The sequence below is a fragment of the Poecilia formosa genome, unplaced genomic scaffold (assembly GCF_000485575.1).
Source record: "Poecilia formosa unplaced genomic scaffold, Poecilia_formosa-5.1.2 Scaffold4, whole genome shotgun sequence".
In the NCBI taxonomy this organism is placed as follows: domain Eukaryota; kingdom Metazoa; phylum Chordata; class Actinopteri; order Cyprinodontiformes; family Poeciliidae; genus Poecilia; species Poecilia formosa.
Window position 1 is genome coordinate 4,286,756 of NW_006799943.1, and position 19,168 is coordinate 4,305,923.

At 37.8% G+C, this 19,168-nt stretch overlaps 1 protein-coding gene across 5 annotated transcripts in view; it reads left to right on the forward strand.

The window, feature by feature from the left end:
• Window positions 1–19,168, forward strand: part of slc39a11 (solute carrier family 39, member 11) — a 146,610-nt gene that overhangs the window by 69,720 nt on the left and 57,722 nt on the right. For 3 of the 5 annotated variants that reach the window (XR_001663190.1, XM_007560637.2, XM_007560641.2), the window contains exon 5: window positions 14,684–14,825. Coding sequence is in view for 4 of the 5 variants with exons in the window: in XM_007560637.2 (XP_007560699.1) it covers window positions 14,684–14,825 (142 nt within the window). In the remaining variant the exon portion in view is untranslated. The remainder of the gene's footprint in view (window positions 1–14,683; window positions 14,826–19,168) is intronic. The other 2 variants (XM_007560649.2, XM_016675795.1) reach the window with 1 other exon arrangement.

Genomic DNA, 19,168 nt, shown 5'->3' on the forward strand with positions numbered 1-19,168 from the left:
TATACTCAATGAAATTTCATTTTAAATATCTACTTATGCCTTTTGTGCTTCCCCTGATATGTGATCTCCCTCTGACTTCTCAAATCTGTAAAAATAACCTAAGAAAATCATAGGAATTGAAGTAATAGACTCCCTTTTGACAAAATTGTTTGAAATACCTCAAAATGTTTATCAGTTTTTGTAAGAATTTAGCAGAACATTGAAGAAGCAGAGCTGGCGCAAACCCATGTAGAATGAAACCTGAAATGAAACCTGCATTCCCACACTGTAATTGTTTTATGATCGAAATCGACATATTTTGTTCAATGACGACATTGAACGCAGTCCAGGAAAGTGCTGCTGTGTTGCTGTCTCCATAAATAAGGCCTCGCCCCACCGGCTCTGGGATATCAGCGAGCTGGAAATGTTTTATTCATGCCAAGAAAGTACGTGCTCTGTTTATTCAATCCGTGAGCTATAAAAATAGCTACAGTGGTTTAGAAACGGCTTCCGTTTAGCTTTGGTCTGCGCTGTTATGGAAATTAACTGCATGCTAATTGCTTCAAGATTACCACAGCTGTCATTCACGGCTTGCTTGAAGTAACGGAGCGCCTCTGAATCTGATCATATGCTCCGTAATTTATGTTATAGTGCCATATAAAGCATCTTACATGTGTCTTTGTGAAATTGAAATCATGGAATTGTATCAGTAGAATCAACCAGGCGCGTTTTACAGAGAAGTATTCAGTATTTTCAAATGGAATGAAAAAGTGTTTTTATCCGTTTGCTGGACTAAGTTGCCTTCAATTGGGTGAGAAAAGCCAAGGACTCCCAACAGAATATTTATATAGCATGTTTATGGATTACCACATGATGAATTAAATGGATGACCCTGAGCCAAATAGAGAGTCGCATTCCAGAGTGTAAACAGCCTTAACGGAGGAGAAGCTGTCTCCAACGGATGGGGGGACTCGCACAAGAGTCCGTCAGATGTGCAGACGACATGACGATGACGGCGCGTGTTTATAGGGAAAAGACGGAAAGCCGTGTGGGTTGGATGCTGGACCTCCAAGATTTGTTTTTGCAGACTGTCCAAACTTCACTTTCATTGAGCTGATGATATATTCCAGTTGGGTTTCTGCTTATTGGTCTCGCTGGGCCAGTTCCCAGTGTGTTTCCACCAGATTACCCTTGTTTTAGAAAACCGGCGCCCCAGTCGATTCCGTCGCTAGGAGGTTTTAAAGTCTTATCTTTAAGGTGCTGGCCATGGCTCTTCTTAGATTAGATGCAAAGACTTTAAACCCAATAGATGTGCAACCAGTGCTTAACAAAATCGTATCTAACACTTTTGCTCAATCTTTTGTTGTACTGGACATTTTCCCAAACATTTGCTTTTCCTGATTTAAACAAATAATAAAATACAAGTAAATTGTTGAAACCACCACAGACTTTATGGTATTTTATTAGAATTTTAGGTAACACTTTATTTGAAGGGGGTTGAATAAGATTGACATGACACTGTCATAAACATGAATAAGCCTTCATGAATATTTATGACTGTTGTCATAAAGCGTCATTCGGTAAATTATGACACTTAATACAAAGTTGACATTATTCAAAATGTCTTTATGACAACTTGACATTAACCAAGAAATCATTACTGTTCAAACTTTACCTTTAATAACATAAAGATACCTAATTTTTAAAGTGCAATCAGTAATACTTTTATAACAAATTTATATCGGTAATGATTTCTTGGTTAATGTCAAGTTGTCATAACAAAGATATTTTGAATAATGTCAACTTTGTATTAAAAGTGTCATAATTTACCGAATGATGCTTTATGACAACAGTCATAAATATTCATGAAGGCTTATTGATGGTCATGACAGGTGTTATGTCATGTTTATGACAGTGTCATGTCAGTCTTATTCACCCCCTTCAAATAAAGTGTTACCGAATTTTATATGGAAGACCAGCACAGTGTAAAAGACAGGACAAAACACCTTTGTCCCATTGCTATATATATGCCAATATATAGCAATGTTTTTAAGTGAGTGAAAGAATTGAAATTACTCTAATACTCCAAACAAAATAAAATCTGGAGCAGCTGGTTGCCATCTTAGTGTAAACTGAATAAATTAATCCACACAAGTCCAGGGATAAGCTTGAGAGTTTTAAAGCCAGTCAGGTTATAAAACGATTATGAAAACAGTGACTTTATAAAATCTTGTGGTGATTACAAATGACTTTGTGAAACCAAATTTTTAAATAAAAATACTAAATGGAAGTTCTTTAGTTTGTGAAAATTTTCTTTCTTTTGTCGGGTTACATATTGGGGTCTCCTTGGGCAGTATCAAACCTTATTATAATACGCAATATTATAAGATGCAATATTATAATATTTTTGCTCTTTTTTAATCTTATATCAAGCAGTTACTCTGACTCCAAAACCTTTTTACAGTATGTTCTTAGTTCTTGTTTAACACATGAATTTCACCTTCATTTTATCTTCTGCTTTAAACATCCACTTTGTCAACTATTTCAATGTTCATAATATAACGTTTGCACGACTTGAGTTGACATTTGACGTTGAAGTTGTTTCAAGATGGAAGAAATCTCCTCTGGTCTTTGCTTTTAGCTCCAGCCTCAGTAAATGATTGGATCCAAGAGCGCTAGCTAACTGCTTCTAACCTTTCAACTGAACCTTCAACTGAAAACGTTCTGAACTATCCCTTCATATACCCAGAATGGTTCACCGTCTGGCCAGCTAAATCAATAACAACACATGCCTCTGTATACTCATGCACCAGTGCTTTATTTTAGCCAGTACAGCAGCTGTGGGGGCTGAATTTGAAGCTTTTGCTATCACACCAAATGCAAGCGGGGACGTGCCTGGTGGGCGCATGTTGAGAGTGGACAGAGCTTGTTAACTTTCTCTCTCAGGCTGTTGTTTTTAATTCTTCACCTACCTCCTTTTCTCTTGGTGTGTGTGCGCGTGTGTGTGTTCGCAGTTCTTCAACACTATGGGAATCTCTAGGTAGAGACTGTCTGACCGTGTGCCCCAGGGTCATTATTTTGCAATTACTGCAACTCGCCCATCTCAAGGCCCTTCACTCTGCCTGTAAGCAGCTGAACTTTGGAAGAGCATTTATGTTCTCGTCTTCTATCCCTCAGAGCTTAAATGATGTGTGGGGCCTTATTAAATCTGTTAGTTTTTCCAAATTTCACCTTTTTCATTATAGTTTTTCTGAAATCCATTTGAACCACATTTATTAACCCAAAAATTACACAATATTACATATTTAGCATATCTTCCACTTCCAGTACTTAAATGTTCATCAGAATTTAAAAAGTTTTTGATCTTTGAGAATGTGTTCTTGCATTATTTTGCCATTTCCATTAAAGTGCTTGAAAGTGGTCTAAAAAGCAACAATATTATCATCACAATAACTTCTGGGACAATTTATCGTCCAGCAAAATGACCATCTATCTGTTCACACTTAAATCATTTTTAGTACCTTTGTTTGATTTTTTTTTTTTTTTTTTGTGAAGATGGAGATTCTTTTTTGCCCCTGCAATTGCAGGCTTTTCGTCAGCATAAGTGCATTTACGTAACTCCAAGTTAATTCAACACATGAATAATCTGAAGCCTGCTCCCCACTGTGGTTTTCTTCTATTGATTTTCTATGTACAAAAATGGACTTGGTTCTGCAAATTTTGTCCTTTTTATTCAAATTATGTTGGTTTTTACTAGTAGGTGACATTAGTAGCCTATTCAGCATGTTGAGCTAATGTGTATCTTTTTGTTTCAAATAATGTCAATTTGACCTTATAATCATCATTACTATAATTCACATTCAGATGTCAACAGGAGCCATGCCTTGTTACACACACTGTGTGTGTGCTCACTGATGTCAGAGCAGTACTTTTATTTTTCTCCACTGGACTAATAGCTCATCAATTAGTAGCAGGATTCCAGACTTGACAGGATGTCAGCCCATTTGCACATTTACACACACCTGCTAATGTTAAGCTACCATGAAACCGTGCTCGTTTGTGTGTGTCTTTGAGCATTTCTTCCTTTATGAGATCCATTTTTCTAACAACTACTGTTTTGTGAGGACAGATCGCACCTTATGGGGCCCAAAGCCGGGTCCCGTTAGAAGAAGTGCTGTTTTTGGTTTAGAAGTTTTGGTTTCAGACCAATAGCTTAACAGCTACAACAGCTGTTGCACTCTGGCATATTGGCCGGACAGTAACAGTGTTGGATGAGCCATGATGACCACTTGTGGTGTTTGGTCCACCCAAAGAGCTTCTCGTAACCATTCAGGCACTAGGCTGCAGAAGAGGATCATCAATCCTCCTCGTCTATCTTGTTTTTGGTCATAATGATATTCTAAGCCAGCTTAAAAGTATTGGCATAATTTCTTAGTTTTGACCAACCGCCTTTCATGATGAATGAGTGTCCAAACATATGTTTGAAATGACATTCTTTTTGCGTTCTAATGCAAAAGGGGGGCTCCTGCTACACATGGCGACAGTAAAAGCCATTCTGCTTCGTTTTGTCCCACCGCTGATTATTTTAAATGTCAGTGAGGGTAGGAAAGGCCATTGAACGATCGGCATCAGCGGGTAAAGTGCTCATCTGTGAGGAGAATGACAGAGTACGCAGTAATTTCTGGAAACAAAGCTTCAGTTTACATTTATTTAGATGCAAATGAATGTATTAAAAGGAAAATGATAGCAGTCGGTGCATTACGGTGTTCCGGTCTTAGCATATGTGATACGGAGAGCGGTTATTTCAACAGCTGTGTGCATAAAGAGTGTTTTTCTGATTACAGTGCCTGCAGCGCTCTTTAGTAACAGTCATGCTGAGCTGTCTGCTTGATGAAAGTGGGGACATTCGGACCACAGGAACTGACTTTAGCCAGACGCATTTGACAGCGGACGTTGCGAAGAGCAATCCGAGAGTGGACGACTGCTGGAAAAAATGACAAAAATTACTGTTGAACTTTCTCGGGCTTGAATAGAACGCTACCCAGGTGGCACTTTCAAACTTGAAGTCAAGTTTTCAGATGTCTGCAAATGATTCTCGGAAAAACTCTACATGGAGGACTGGATGGTTTGGTAACGGGAAGGTTTTGACACTTTTATGTGTGTTACCATTCCGAAATGTACTTTTTTGCAAAAAATTATTTGTACCCTTTTAAATGATCATGTCATTTCTGGCTTTTACCTATGCTTTTCTACAACTCTTTAATTTTAGGGTTATATATTGTTGCAGTTTACAACATAAACTCTTAATCTACCTAAATTTATACAGTTACAGTCTTAATATACTTCCCATTAAAAATTAAATAATTGTCTTTTCAATTCAAACTGAAAATTGAAAAATACTTTATTGATCCCAAAGGGAAATTAAATATTAAATAGAGCAATTTTCAGAGAAACTCCACAGTCTTTGGTTTGGGAGGTTTGGCCTCTTCTATTTGCAGACTCGGGTATAACGCCTTTAGATATACTTGATTTTTTGGTTTTGTACATATAGTTGAAGCTAAATGCTAGCACGCTTTAGCCATTTTTAATTTGTTTTCGGGACGTTTGTCTGGTTGCAGCAACCAACTGTGAGCATGTGGATAAAATGAGGGAGTTCAGATGTACATCTAGAAATCATTACATAAGGAAAGATTTATGTGTTCTTCTACTGTGGATATACAAAAAAAAATCCATAACAGATAACTATCTTCTTCAACAAATTAAAAAGATTTGGGAGTTGACATCATAGAGCAATAAGAGGAGATAAAACATTTTTCACCTTTTTATCTGCCTTTTCTTTTTATGTGTAACTGTTAAAGAACCATGTTTTTGAAAAAATAAATAAAAAAATAGAATGTGTAGACACGCATAATTTGGCCCACCTCATGTTATTGTGAACAACTTCCAAAGAAGCTATAGCACATAAATATAGAGTGGAACCACAACCTTTATCTGTCAGAGAATATTTAATACAAGCCTCATTTTTAGTGCCTGCTTTCCTTTCAAGCTGCTCTGAATGCTGCAGCCTTCTGATGTTAAGGTGCCTGTCGAAGGGGGAGAATAAAACCTGCCGTTTGGAAAGCAGATTATAGACATCATGAATAATTTAAAACAGGGTCATAAACTTGCCACCTTTAAGGTTTTGTGACTCTAGTGAATTGAGTAAAATATTTTCTAAGCTACGCATTTGGTGTGTTTTTGCTATTTTGTTTATCTGGCTTACTTACATATTTTAGATAAAAACTTCTAGTATCAAACCAAGAGATGCGTCTTTGACCCCAAAACAACCTGCATTCGCAGAAGTAGAACGTAGGCATCGCACAGCAGCACACGGAAGTAAGAATGGATCGGATTATGAAATTGTTGATTTGTAGAAGTTGATAGTGTTATCACAAAATTACGACTTACAACTTCTTCTTCAGACATTGCTTTCATCCGAATTTACCACATCTGGCTTCTCCTGGTGCAGAATGTTGATGCATGGCTCACATCACTGATGAAAAGTCGGATAAAATGTAGGAATGCACCAATCCACTTTTTCCACTTCCATTACCAATATCTGATGTTTAACATCGGCCAACACCGAAAAACACTGCTGAATTGGCTAAGAATGTTCTAGTTTGTTTTTGTTTTTGTTTTTAAACACAGACATAAATATAATATAAAAAATAACGCAACTTCAATTTGTTGAGTCTGTGCAATTAGGAATATAACGGCCAATGTAAAAATAAATAAACTGACAAAAGCAAAAGGCTGACTACGTTGGTCAAATATGTAAAAATAAAATAAACTACAACAAACCTTTCAAATGCTTCAGAAAGTGCTATTAGGAATTGTAAACATAATGTAAATTAAATAATACAGCATGACGTTGCTCACCACAGAAAGAGAATAGAATTAGCCTGAATAGATCTGCCCTTATGGATCAGACACATTGTCACTGATACCTGATCTAGATTTTTTTATAGTATTTGAACAGATAAAGGTGCATCTTTAATAAAATGTAACATGACCGTTCAGACTACAGAACTAGATTATTAACATATATGGGGGTGGCACAAATTGGGTTGTATGAAAAATGCTGACTCGGTGTGTTCAGACAGTCATGAAAAAGTCTGATTTGGGTCACATTTTCTCTGTGTGAGATCTTAGCCTTATCGTCACCTTAGCTGCTTCAGATGTTTCTTTCCGACCTCCCAGAATGACTGGTTGATCCACATTACTTTTTCACACCACTTGAATTCAACTCCCCCCGCCCCCTCCCCCAGAGGAAATAATTTCAGCTTATGTCTATCCACTGGTGTGAACCTTTATTGTAGATCTCACTGACAAACTGCAGCTCCTCATGCTCATGCGATCTGCTATATGCAGCCACCCATGTGGGAATAATGGGACCCTGGAGGGTTTTTCAACCTTTATTTCTTTTTTTAAAATTGAAATCCCCGAGGGACAGTAATTCTGTTTTCTTTGCAGATGAGTTTTTTTCCTGTTTTAGTCTGAGCATCAGTTAGATTCAGCTCTAATCCAACCATTTTAATCAAATAGATCGAGCACAGCCAGTAATCTGAGGCAGAGATAGCACAAGAGCACCAGTAGCTATCAAGAGAGAGCCAGTGTGTGTTTGTGCGGGTTCTGTGTGTGTAATTACGTGACAGGATGTTGGTGTGTCTTTGATGAAAACAGGACAGTTTCTACACTTCTACACGTTCCCCATCCTTTTTTTTCTTTTTTTTTTTTAACTCATCACTTTCTCAACTTCATCCAAGTGTGTGACAAGTCCTCAGGGACCGTTCTCTGGCTTTCACACAGAATAAATCACGTAAACATCAGGACTTTTTTATTGCAGAGCCCCCCTGCAGTGCATTCAACTCGACAAGGGCTTGTTATGTGAAAAAGGACAGCGTGATAAATCATGTGATATTTATGCCGTACAATTCAGCTTAGATATACATATATTTATATGCATCTGATCAGTTGTGATTCAGTCCTAGCATGCAGTCTCCGGTGTGTTTCTTCACTCTACCTCGCAAAGGTTTTTCAAATCAGTGTTGTTGTGAGAACACCTTTTGTTCTTCAGATTTACTTCTGAACTCTGACTAGAAGAAGCTAAAACTTTAATGTAATTCAAGGATTCCTCAAACACTCCAGGTGTGTTTTTGAGGAGGTAATAGCATTGTAACATGATATAAAGCTTGAATCCAATTTTTCTTAAAATCCTGCCCCTCCACTTTTTAATAAATCCATATTGCATTTTATTACCTCTAATTCAAAATTATTTTTTCTGGTTAAACTTGATTCAAATAGTAGGAAAGCTAAGAAAAAAAAGAGCATTTCAGGCCTGGACTGTAATATTCCAAACTATTTACAGATTCTTTAAAACCACTTTATGATTAGTGAAACCTCTACGCAGTATCGTCTCTTCATGTGAGTTGAACCTTTTAGCTAATGTACAGAAGTCCTGCTTCAAATTGTTTTTATGTGGCGCTAGAGATCCTGAAATTGTGTCAAGGCTGCAGCATATACTCTAACATTTTCAAATGTGATATGTTCGTTTTTGAATTATGGGTATTAGACATATGGCTAATGTAAAAAAAAAATTAATGTTGGCATTAATTTCTACTCACTCCATTGGTATTGTATTCAGATGGTCCTCCATTAAATAATCCCAGGCCCTTTGATCTCTCCAGATACAATTTTAAAAATATATCTCTGTACTACTGCATTAGTCCCTGTGTGGTTTTTGGATTCATATTTTGTTTTCTTGTAGCTAGCTAGCTAAAAATTGTCTTCCCACATTTTTGATTTGACTAGCTAGCAAAAATAGCTGAAAAAAAGCTACCTTGCTATTTTTTGCTAGCTAGCCAAGTCAAAAGAGTGGGAAGGTAGATTTTTATCTTCCCATATTTCTATCTTCTTAACTTAACTAGCTAGCCAAGTCACGTATAGGTAGCCAGCTGTTTTTGCTAGCCAGCTAGCTAAGTCAAAAATGTAGGAAGATAAATACATTGGGACAGATGGATGTAACTAAATTCAGCATCTGCTGAATTTGTTAGCTCGATACCTAGATAACCCACAGAATGCATCATGCCCATGAATTTGATCTCAGTTCTGAGCCTTAAATTATGTATTTTAACTTTGACACAACATTCAACTTTCATGACTTTTTAACAAGGATTTGATTCATCAATGGTGCTTGGTACAGTGTGCTGCAAACACTGTGCTTATCAGTTGGGAGAGTCTCTGTAAATAGATGGACAGATAAAAACAAAGGTAGGGATTTTGAGTGATGAACGGAGTGGAACTGCTGCTGCTGGAGGCGTGTTAATGGAGAGCCAGGACCTGCTGATGAGATTGTATCATGGGCTGTCACCAAAGGCCATTGTAGGTTAATGACATTCTTGGAGAGGGTATGCGAGCTAATCTATGATGTGACGCACATACAGGACACACACACATACGCACACATTTTCAGATGAACACACTCTTACTCATACTTGCCCACTCGCATAGCAGTGGCCACAGTGACAATTAACGCATAAACAAGAAGCATTTAGCAGGGTTCGCTCTCATTTAAAAGGTAGCAACAACTTGCTTTAAAATGTTTAAAAATAATCAATGAGTGAACTAGTGAAATCACTCAGTTAAGCCATTTTGTTGGCTGGCGGTCACGACACGCTCTCAGGCAAACAATGACACCAAATGTTCACTTTTGTCTTTCCTACTGTTTCTGGATCGTACCAGGTTTTTAAAATAAATAGTAATCATTTAGTGTCCAGTAAAAGTATGAATACTTTTTCACAGTTTGTCACACTAAGACCACAAACTTGACTCTATTTTATTGGAACAACAAATCAGAAAAAGTATTCAGTTCTGCACAACCAATGCTTTGTAAAACCACCCTTTGCTTTGAGAGATGAACTATAATCTGGTGTAGAAAATATAACTAACTCACTGACACATTTGGGCTTTGAACCACCTTAAAATAAATGGGCTTTGAGACAAAACTATATACATAAAGTGGACCACTTATTTGCAGGGGTTTGGGACCACAACCACCTGCGAATACTTGAGAGTTCCCCTAAAATTACATAAAACTTTCTATTTTAATAGGTCGCGCTCCACATATACCTTATTAAATATGAATATACACAATGGAAACCATCTTGGCACTACCGCTGAAGCCAACATCCACAGGCTTTTTTGCCTTCCTTCACTCAATCAAAGAAAATGAACAGCGCACCAGTCAATATGTCAAGTAGCATTCAGCCTAGGTATTTTAGCTTCTCAAGCTCCATTTTCTTTTAAAAAATATAGATGTTTAAAAAAAAAAATTAATGACGTTCCTCAAACAATTTGAAGTTACGTTCCACAGAAAAATCGGTGAATAGTTGAATCTACTAATCCTGAATTACAAATAGGCGTTGTATATAACTCTTGTTGTAGACACTTCTTTGACTATATTCCATCTTTTTTGATTATATTCTGCTGAATATAATCAGACCCTTGTATAAATGAATAGCAGTAAAGCCACCTCAGTTAGCTTCTAACCAGTCAAACAGACAAAACACACCATCCAGTAAAATGTTAATTTGCCATTAGTCACTATGCAGCTAATAGGAGCTGGAGGTGAAAACTGCTACTCTAGGCTTATTCTGCACGTCGTGAGAACAAAACATCTTTAAAAATCCTTCCTTGTGCAGCTCTAAAGTCCTACATGCAGCTGTAACACTTTGTCCTCGTTGGTGGTTTTAATAACACTGCCTTACTTCAGTGCCTTCTGCTGAAGCACACCATGGACGTTATTTGACAGATCAATAAACCTTGGGGTTTTTTTTTAAAGCAACATGAGAGAGTCTAGTTTTTATGGTATTTTTTCTTTTTAACTAATCTCCTCCTGCGGAATAACCACCAGAACTGGCGTCCCCGAGGGATGTGTTATCTCTCCACGTATACAAATTACTCCTCCTCAGCAAACCAGTCTGTGAAACTCCTGTAGTTTGAAATGACACCCGTCTTTGTCTGATCCAGTGACCAGCGTGAATGGTTGAAAACCAGTCAGATTCCTTGTTTCTGCACACAATCGTAACCAATAAAACTGATTCAGATTATTATTATTATTAATTTTTTTTTGTACTTGAAAGGAAATGAGTCACTTGCATCTCAATAGGAACATAAAACGGTAATGTCTAGAGTTTGCCATATAGAGGATCATACCATCTCAGTGTTTTGGCAGCTCTTTAAGATCTTCTTATCCTAAACTATTTGAAGTCACTCCTTCTCCCAGCCATTTCTTAGCAGCAAGACTAAAGTTCTGCACGGTCACTTCTTCTCAGCACTGCAGAAGAATTTCAAAGCAATCTTCTTCATAACTTTGGGTGAAGTTTTCAGGGATTTATTTGTAAAGGTCCCTTAATTTCAGTTAGATTTGTGTACGCAGTACAATCTGTGCACACAGAAGCATTTTAATCACTCTACCTGCTTTTAGACCAGCTGTGATGCAATCATTGCCAATTGAAACGGGATGAAAAATAAATGCCAGCAAGTGTTATTCCATCTTTTTTAACCCCCGCTTTTGGACCTTACTCTGCTAATGGCTTACTAATGAATATGCTGCCTCTGGGTTCATTAAATTCACCCGTTTTCAAAAACCACTTAATTAGGCCCACACCTGTCTGTGTGGTTAATTTGTTGTTTGGTCTAATATTTGTGTTAGCTTCAGATAGTTTTTGAAATTGAATTTGTTAAAATATTTTTTTAAATTTGAGCATTGTTAGGGGAAGGTGGAATTTGACACAGCTGATTCCTCATCAGATGTTCTGTCGTACATTTTCTGAGCACTTTAATGACTCAGAGCAGAAACTGGCCAAACTCCTGCTCTTATAGATGTTCTCACATATACCGATCACTTTGTTTTGCACGTTTGAGTAGCAATCCCTTTTGGCAACTCTCCCTTTTGGCTTCTATGGAGACGGTGTAGTTTCTGCACAGGTTTGGCGTAGCCCACACACAGCAGATATTTGGGAAAACAAATGCATTTTTATGTGTTTTGGCCTCTCATCCACATAAAAACTCGGTTTCATACCACTAAAAATTATTTATGAAACCTCTATATTTGTGTTTTTGTGCGTCCTTGAGGAAAATGGAGATTTCTGATGCCATGCATTATAATCTGTGACAAGTAATGCGTCAATATAACCACATTCTTGCTTTGACATGATTCCCAATCAACATTCTCTTGTGTTTTATTAACTTTACATCTGAATATGTTAATTAAAAGTAGTTCAATTTATTTTTTGGTCCACACAAATGAACCTACTGATGGATGCCATGTTTAATTCCTAAAAGGAAGTTGCGGTTGTAGGTCTTAGCTGTGCGCTGCACTGCCCCCTATGGGTTTGGCATGTTTAAAACGATGCTAAAGGGTGGATTTGTGGTGCTTATGGATGAAAACTTTTCTGAAACAGATCCCATGTATATGATATTGCTGTTTTAAAATGATGTGGCAGAGAAGTATGTTTTTATAAAGATCTGGTTACGTGTGCACAACGCCTTAGAATCTTTAGTTTTCCCATAGCTACGGTTGTGCTCATAAGTTTACATACCCCAGCAGAGAAGAGCAATAATGATAAAAAAAACAAAAAAACATGCATTACTTCAACGTAATGCTACCACAGGCAAACCCGGGATAGTAAGTGAAGCAAAGTCGGGATAGTAAGTGAAGCAAAGTTATGACAGCAATGTTTAGATATTTTTAGAAAGTAAAGTTAAGTAGAAGTATTTTTAAGGGACAAGTGGTAAATAAGTAGAAATTTAACTACTTTGTCACAAAGACAGTTGCACACTTGTCATATTTGACTGTAGTTTTTCTCCCCCTTGCACTGAAATTGGCTACTTTTTATTAGCCTATCAGATACATTTCCAAATTAAGCCCAGTGACCTGTGTGTTTGTAACATTTTGTAATGTGCAAAAGTGCAAGGCCCCAGATGGAAAGTTATATTGCTGATTTTATGAGCAGGAGGAGGTTGGATTAATTTTCTGTTATTCAGACAAAAACTGTTGATTCATATCTGCAGTACAAAATGAATTTGAATGCTGCGACACAAAGCTGAGGTGTGTGGGTTCATTTTGAAAGTGTGGAGCGTAATAAGGTTCACGCTTGAGCTAAGTTGAGAGAGGACTAAATAACAGTTCGTTGAATCTCTCCTGTTGCTGCCTGACGGATTACTGTTGTTAGAAGTAGCAAGTTGGCTGGTGGAGGACTGCAGGTGGCGGCTGGCATGTGCTTCCTCAGCCTTACAAGAGATGTGGAAGTGAACCTGAACGAGGGCAGCAGCTTGAGCAAAAAAAAAAAAAAAGAAACAAGGAGTGACTGACAATGAACTGAGGACAAACTTTTCAGCCATTCCTTCGCAGTAAGTGGCAGACAGAGATGCGTTGGGTGGGCGTACTGCAGGAGGGGAGCTGATGAAGCCGAGGTGTGACTGCCTGATTGAAGTGGAGTCTGGAGGGATGCAAGTGGTGCCAGACCTACACACACTAACTCTTGCAATAGCGGAGATTTGCATGCACAAGCACCCAAGACCAAACGGGAAACAGGGGGAGTGGGGAGAATTGTTGGAAAAGAAAGGAGTGCACAGCTGGAATCATGACAGGGAATCTTTGGATTGGATATTTGAAAGCTATTAAGTCAAACATTACTTGCCCCAAAAACGTTCTTTTGGGTATGTTTCATGGCAAACGCTCTCGAACGTCTCTGGATATAAATAGCGAGGTTTCATTCTGTCAGGGAATCCAAGCTAACAAGTCACAGAGCAGCGATGTGCACTTTTACCAAGTCTTCATTGAGGAAAGTAGCTTTTAAATACCCTAGAAATCACTACGGGTGACTAAAATATACACTATACACTTAACTTGTATAGAAATGTTGTTGACACAAGAGAGATATATACTGTATCCAAAGAGTACCTATAACCTACATTACCAATAAAAATGGACAAAAAAGAGACGGGAGATGAATATCTTTTATGTTAAACAGAGCAATTGCACACTAACAGCCATTGTCAGAAAGCTAGAATACGTGTTTTGATGCACCTTAAATGTACTTTTGAAAGTTGTCAGCACTTACACGGGTATTAAATATACTTTTAATCAAATATATATTTATGCTTTTTTTTTTTATTGGTCTGATATAATTTAATTTTAAACATGTTTTGATTAACTGTAAGCAGGAAATCATCATAATGAAGGCTCATACATCCAGATAGTTCTTTTTCCTGGGTTCACTTTGAGTTTCATTGGTTCCTTTTCATATCATGTACAATTATCACATAAAAAAAACGTGACAAGAATTATATATATGTGTGTATATACATATATATTTGTATATATGTATAAAAATATAAACTCTCCATGTTGGACTAAAACAACCTACATAAATCCATTTGCAAGGCACTGTACAAAAAGTCACTTACATGTTACTACAACCCCCCTGAAAGGACAAAATACCTCGCTTGAATACTTGGTGAGATCAGTTACAGAGGTGAATTATGTTTTTTTTTTTTTTTTTAATTTCTCAGTCTTTTTTTTTATTTCTCAGTCTGGTGATTGAGGTCGAACTCAGTTTGACCTGACATCTGCGTTTCTGTCTTCTTCTGCTGTCATCAGGGCATCTGCATCGACCCCCAGGCCGCCTTGGCTCTGCCCCGTGACTCCAAAGTGGGAAAGGAAAAAGACGAGGATCCGTTGTTCCAGCTTCCAGACCCTGATGAGATGACCATCAGGATAGGTAGAGCTGGACCTGTCACAGGCAAGCCCCCCACCCTCTTCATATACCCACATCGGCTGTTGTGCTCTATTTCAGAAGCCCAAATGGTATTGCATGGACATTTAAGAGTTTACGCCTGCAGCTATTGGGGTCACACTGTTTTTTTCTTTTTTTTGCCACCATGAGAAAAATGAATGATTTTGCTCTGATGGAAACCCAGAGAAGGCACTAAGAGTGGTTCCATTGGCTAAGAAACCTTACTTGACCTTCTCTGATGGCTACTTACCAGATCTGTCTATGGTGCCTTTCTTGTCTCTCTGTCTTGCCTTTAATCTCCTAGAAACTGGATTGATTGGTTTCAAACTTTTAAAGGTTATTTAAACGATAACCTTTTCTGTGCTTGCCTAAAAAGATTAAATGAAAGTAGAAAGCAAATATATATGATATAGTCTGGTGAGGCAGATATATATATAGTCAGGGGAGGCAGGTGAGGCACAGGCTCACCTACGATCAGTGACGTGCGGTCAGGCTGATGACAGGTGAGGCACAGCCTCACCTGTCATAAATAGTATAATCATTTATAAAGATATTTTCACCCTGTGGTTTGTACTATAAAGTACCTATTTTTTCATTTAATTTAACCAAATCTGATTATTTTTTTTCCTTCAAAATCGCTGAATTTTCGCATTTTCCCATTCAAATGCTCAGAAGCGAAGCCGGTGAGGCAGCAGTGAGCTGAGCCTCACCTGCGCAACCTCTCGCCAACTGCACCGGCTGCCACTCTTTGAGAGCATGCTCCTCCTGTCTGTACGTTACCAATAAAATGGTTAAAAATATTTAATGTATGAACTGATTTTCCATAATTTAGCTTATGTATTTAATGTACTGTGTTTTTATTGTCACCAACTGTGTGCAACGTGTTTCGTGTGCTGAGGAGCGATCATAAACGGCAGAGAACAGATTCGAGGTGAGGCAGGCAGTTCTCGTGCCTCATCGCTGGGGGGCGCTCATGATCCCAGACATTGTGACTCCACAACTGCAGAGTAAGAGACAGTAACAGCGAGCTAGCCATACAGTAGCTGCGCTGATACAGAGAGCGAGAAAGACGTGGTTTTGAGTTGTACTTTAACGGCTTCTCCCTTTGCTGTTAAGCACAGCATGAAATTAATAGTATCTACATGTCTAAGTTTGATTGAGATAACAGAATTATTCTCTGGTGGCGGCGCAGCTAAGCATGTTAGTCTTTTTGCCCTCCAGCATTGTACGCATGCGCGAAATTTCCTTATGTAAACAATAACAATCAGAGGGTCTAGATTTGTAAATCCGATTATAATTAAGTCGGTGCCTCACCAGATATGAAACCTCACCGCACGTCACTGATATATATATATATATATATATATATATATATATTTGGAAACCAGTAATCAACCGTTGAGACTCTGAAACGCAAAGGAGTCTGATGTTATAGATCATAGTTAACTGTAATAACTGTAATAGAAAGCCATGCTCTACTGGAAGTTGTGGACCAGTGTTGCAGTGACATGTCATTGCAAACAAATAACTATAAGTGAAGATTGAAAACTGGAAAAATAAAAAAAAACACTTTTGAACAGTTTTTTGATTGCTACTCAGTTGAGTCTGAAAAAAAATGTCTCTTCTGTTCGGTGTTTCTCCTGGGAAATTATCCTGCGTTTCTAACAATAATCACACTGCAAATAATCATTCCATGCCTGCTTGTCATCTCACTGTCACTACAAACAATGATGGCTTTATCAACACACTTTCAGTTGCGTCTGAGGCAATCAGCATGTCTCGTTTTCCACTGAAGGGGAAAATGTACTAACCCTATCTTGCAAGAAAGATGAACTAATCAATAAATATATACAAAAAAATCAGTAAATGTAAATAGTTTAAACAAATTGGTTAAGACTGTAAATGATCTAAAATAGACCACTGCTTTATGGTGAAATATTGAAATTATTTAATCCAAACAGAGGACAAAACAAATTGATATCTGTCCTCCGTTATCACAAATGAACATCTTTCGATGCAAAGGGACAAAAGGCCCTCTTGGCTTACTCCTCACAATGAAACCATTGGTTTATGAGTTGAAGCAGAGCATCTCCACATGAGAAATGTTCTAAAAATCTCTTTGTCACAACCTAGATTGAGACAAACTACAGTAAAATATACCAAACACAAAAAAAGATGGCATCAAACGAACATTTGGGTAATTACAAAACATCTCCCATTCACATTTTGTTGCATTATACTTTTTAAATTCAAAACTAGCATCATTTAAACCACATGGATTTTACGGCACGGTACTTGACTCAAAATAAAGACTATTGTGCTCCCGGCGGTAGCTACTTCCCTGTTCCCTACATCTATTGTGAAATCATAAATGTATGCTTTCACCGATAACAGAGGAGCAGACTACTCACTTAAGTTGGCACTGGAGAAGCTGGTGACGTCTCCAATCACTGGCTGAAAACATGCAAGATAATTTTTAAAAAATTAATTAAGACAAACACAAAAACAGTCGACTTTTTCCCCAGTATCGCGCACAACCACAAGAGCTGCTTTTTAGAAACCTGGTAACCACAGGATTGCCTTGTCCCTCTGCTGACCATTAGCAGGCTTGGCCTGTGTTAGCTTTGGAAAGACTAATGACTTGCTGGCCAGTAACTGATATAGATCTTACTTTCTTTGTTTGATATTTGTGTCTTTAATTTTTAGGCCTGATGCCATGTTGGATTACAGTAAATTCTGTCAAAGGAACACGCAACAATCCAACCAGTGCGTATCGTTTACAGACGTTGTATGTCGACCTTTTCTTGATAGTTTTCTTTACAAATAAATGTACGAGTAGGTGACCAGTTGAGGCATACTAAATGTTAACTTCTCCAAAGCTACCTCCAGTCTGTTCGTGCTAAGCAGTCAATCCAGTGGAACCACTCTTGGCATGTTGGGCACTAGCCTCTTCATTGTTAGCATATGTTAGCATTGGCCATTGCTGGTGGCTCAGTTACTGGTCCCAGCCTTTCATTAACCAGATTAGTAGCTGGCTTTGGAATGGAAATACAGCTTCCTATTACAAAGAAGTACCAACCATTGGTTGAGCAATATTCCTAATTTTGATCGTAATATCACACCATATTTTTGGCTATTTTTGCTGACTGTCCATCCCTTTATGACCACTTTGTACCTATATTCCTTCATGATATCGCTCATATTCTCCAAGTTTTTCTTGAATGAGTTCACTGAACTCCAGTAATTTTTCCTTGAGGAAATTCTGGCCGCCTAACAGTCCAACCCAATTCTTGGAAGATGTACCTATTAAAGTGGCTGGTGAGTGTATGAAATTCATTAAGCTGTACTTAAAAACACACACACAACTAAAACAAGGCAACAGACTTTATCAAGAGATTCATGACTATAGCAAACCTACTTTTCATTATTTAGCGTCCTAACTAGAAGCTCGTTTAAAGGGGACTTTCGTCTTCAGGCACCTCAGCACCTTTAAACTTTAGACCCTGTGAAGTGTTTTTTTTTTCTCCACATAGATTCAATAATGTTAAAGTGAGACAAGAAAAAAAAGGGAACAAGATAATTTTCCCCGTTGGGACAGAGAACACAAACTTAACACCTCATCTAACTTGCATGTCAGTAAAACTCACAATCTGTGTCACTTACCATCTCCCCTAGAGTATCCCATCATTACTTAATTAACAATGGAAGAAAAGAGAGGAGGAAAAATGTCACTGCTAGCAGGCATTGATTTTTACAACAGCTATTCCAAAGCAAAACCACAGTCGCCTTCCTTATTGAGGTTAAACTTATAAACAAAAAGAAAGTAGAAGTTAATTGTAGTTTAAAAAAACATTCTTATATTTTAATTGTGTACAAAGAAACTGAGCTTTTTAGTAGTGAGTGCTTCGGCCTTTACCAGCGGGACAAGCTTTGCTGGAGCTCATTTGAAATAATTAATTCCCAGTTGGGTGTCCACGGTTCACGAAGACGCCGCGTTAAGAAACCTTAATGCAGCCTTAAAACTTCCATCTAAACGGGAGACAGACGTTACTGGCATTTCTAATTATATCCGTTTATTTCCTGTTGACACGCAGATTAGCCAAATAAGAAAAAAGGGTGTCTCATTCAATTAACTCACACAGACTTGGAGTGCTTGCTGCCAACCTAAATATCGTTAATTAATCCAAATGGCTGCAAATCTGGGTTATTTTTGTGACAGTCTGAGCACTTCAGAGGCATTTTTACGTGACTTACTTCCACCTCTTTTAGAGTCTGTACATATAAGTGGAGGTTGCATAATGATGTTTTTTTTCTTACTTGTTTTAACACCCAAGGGAGGTTCAGATGTA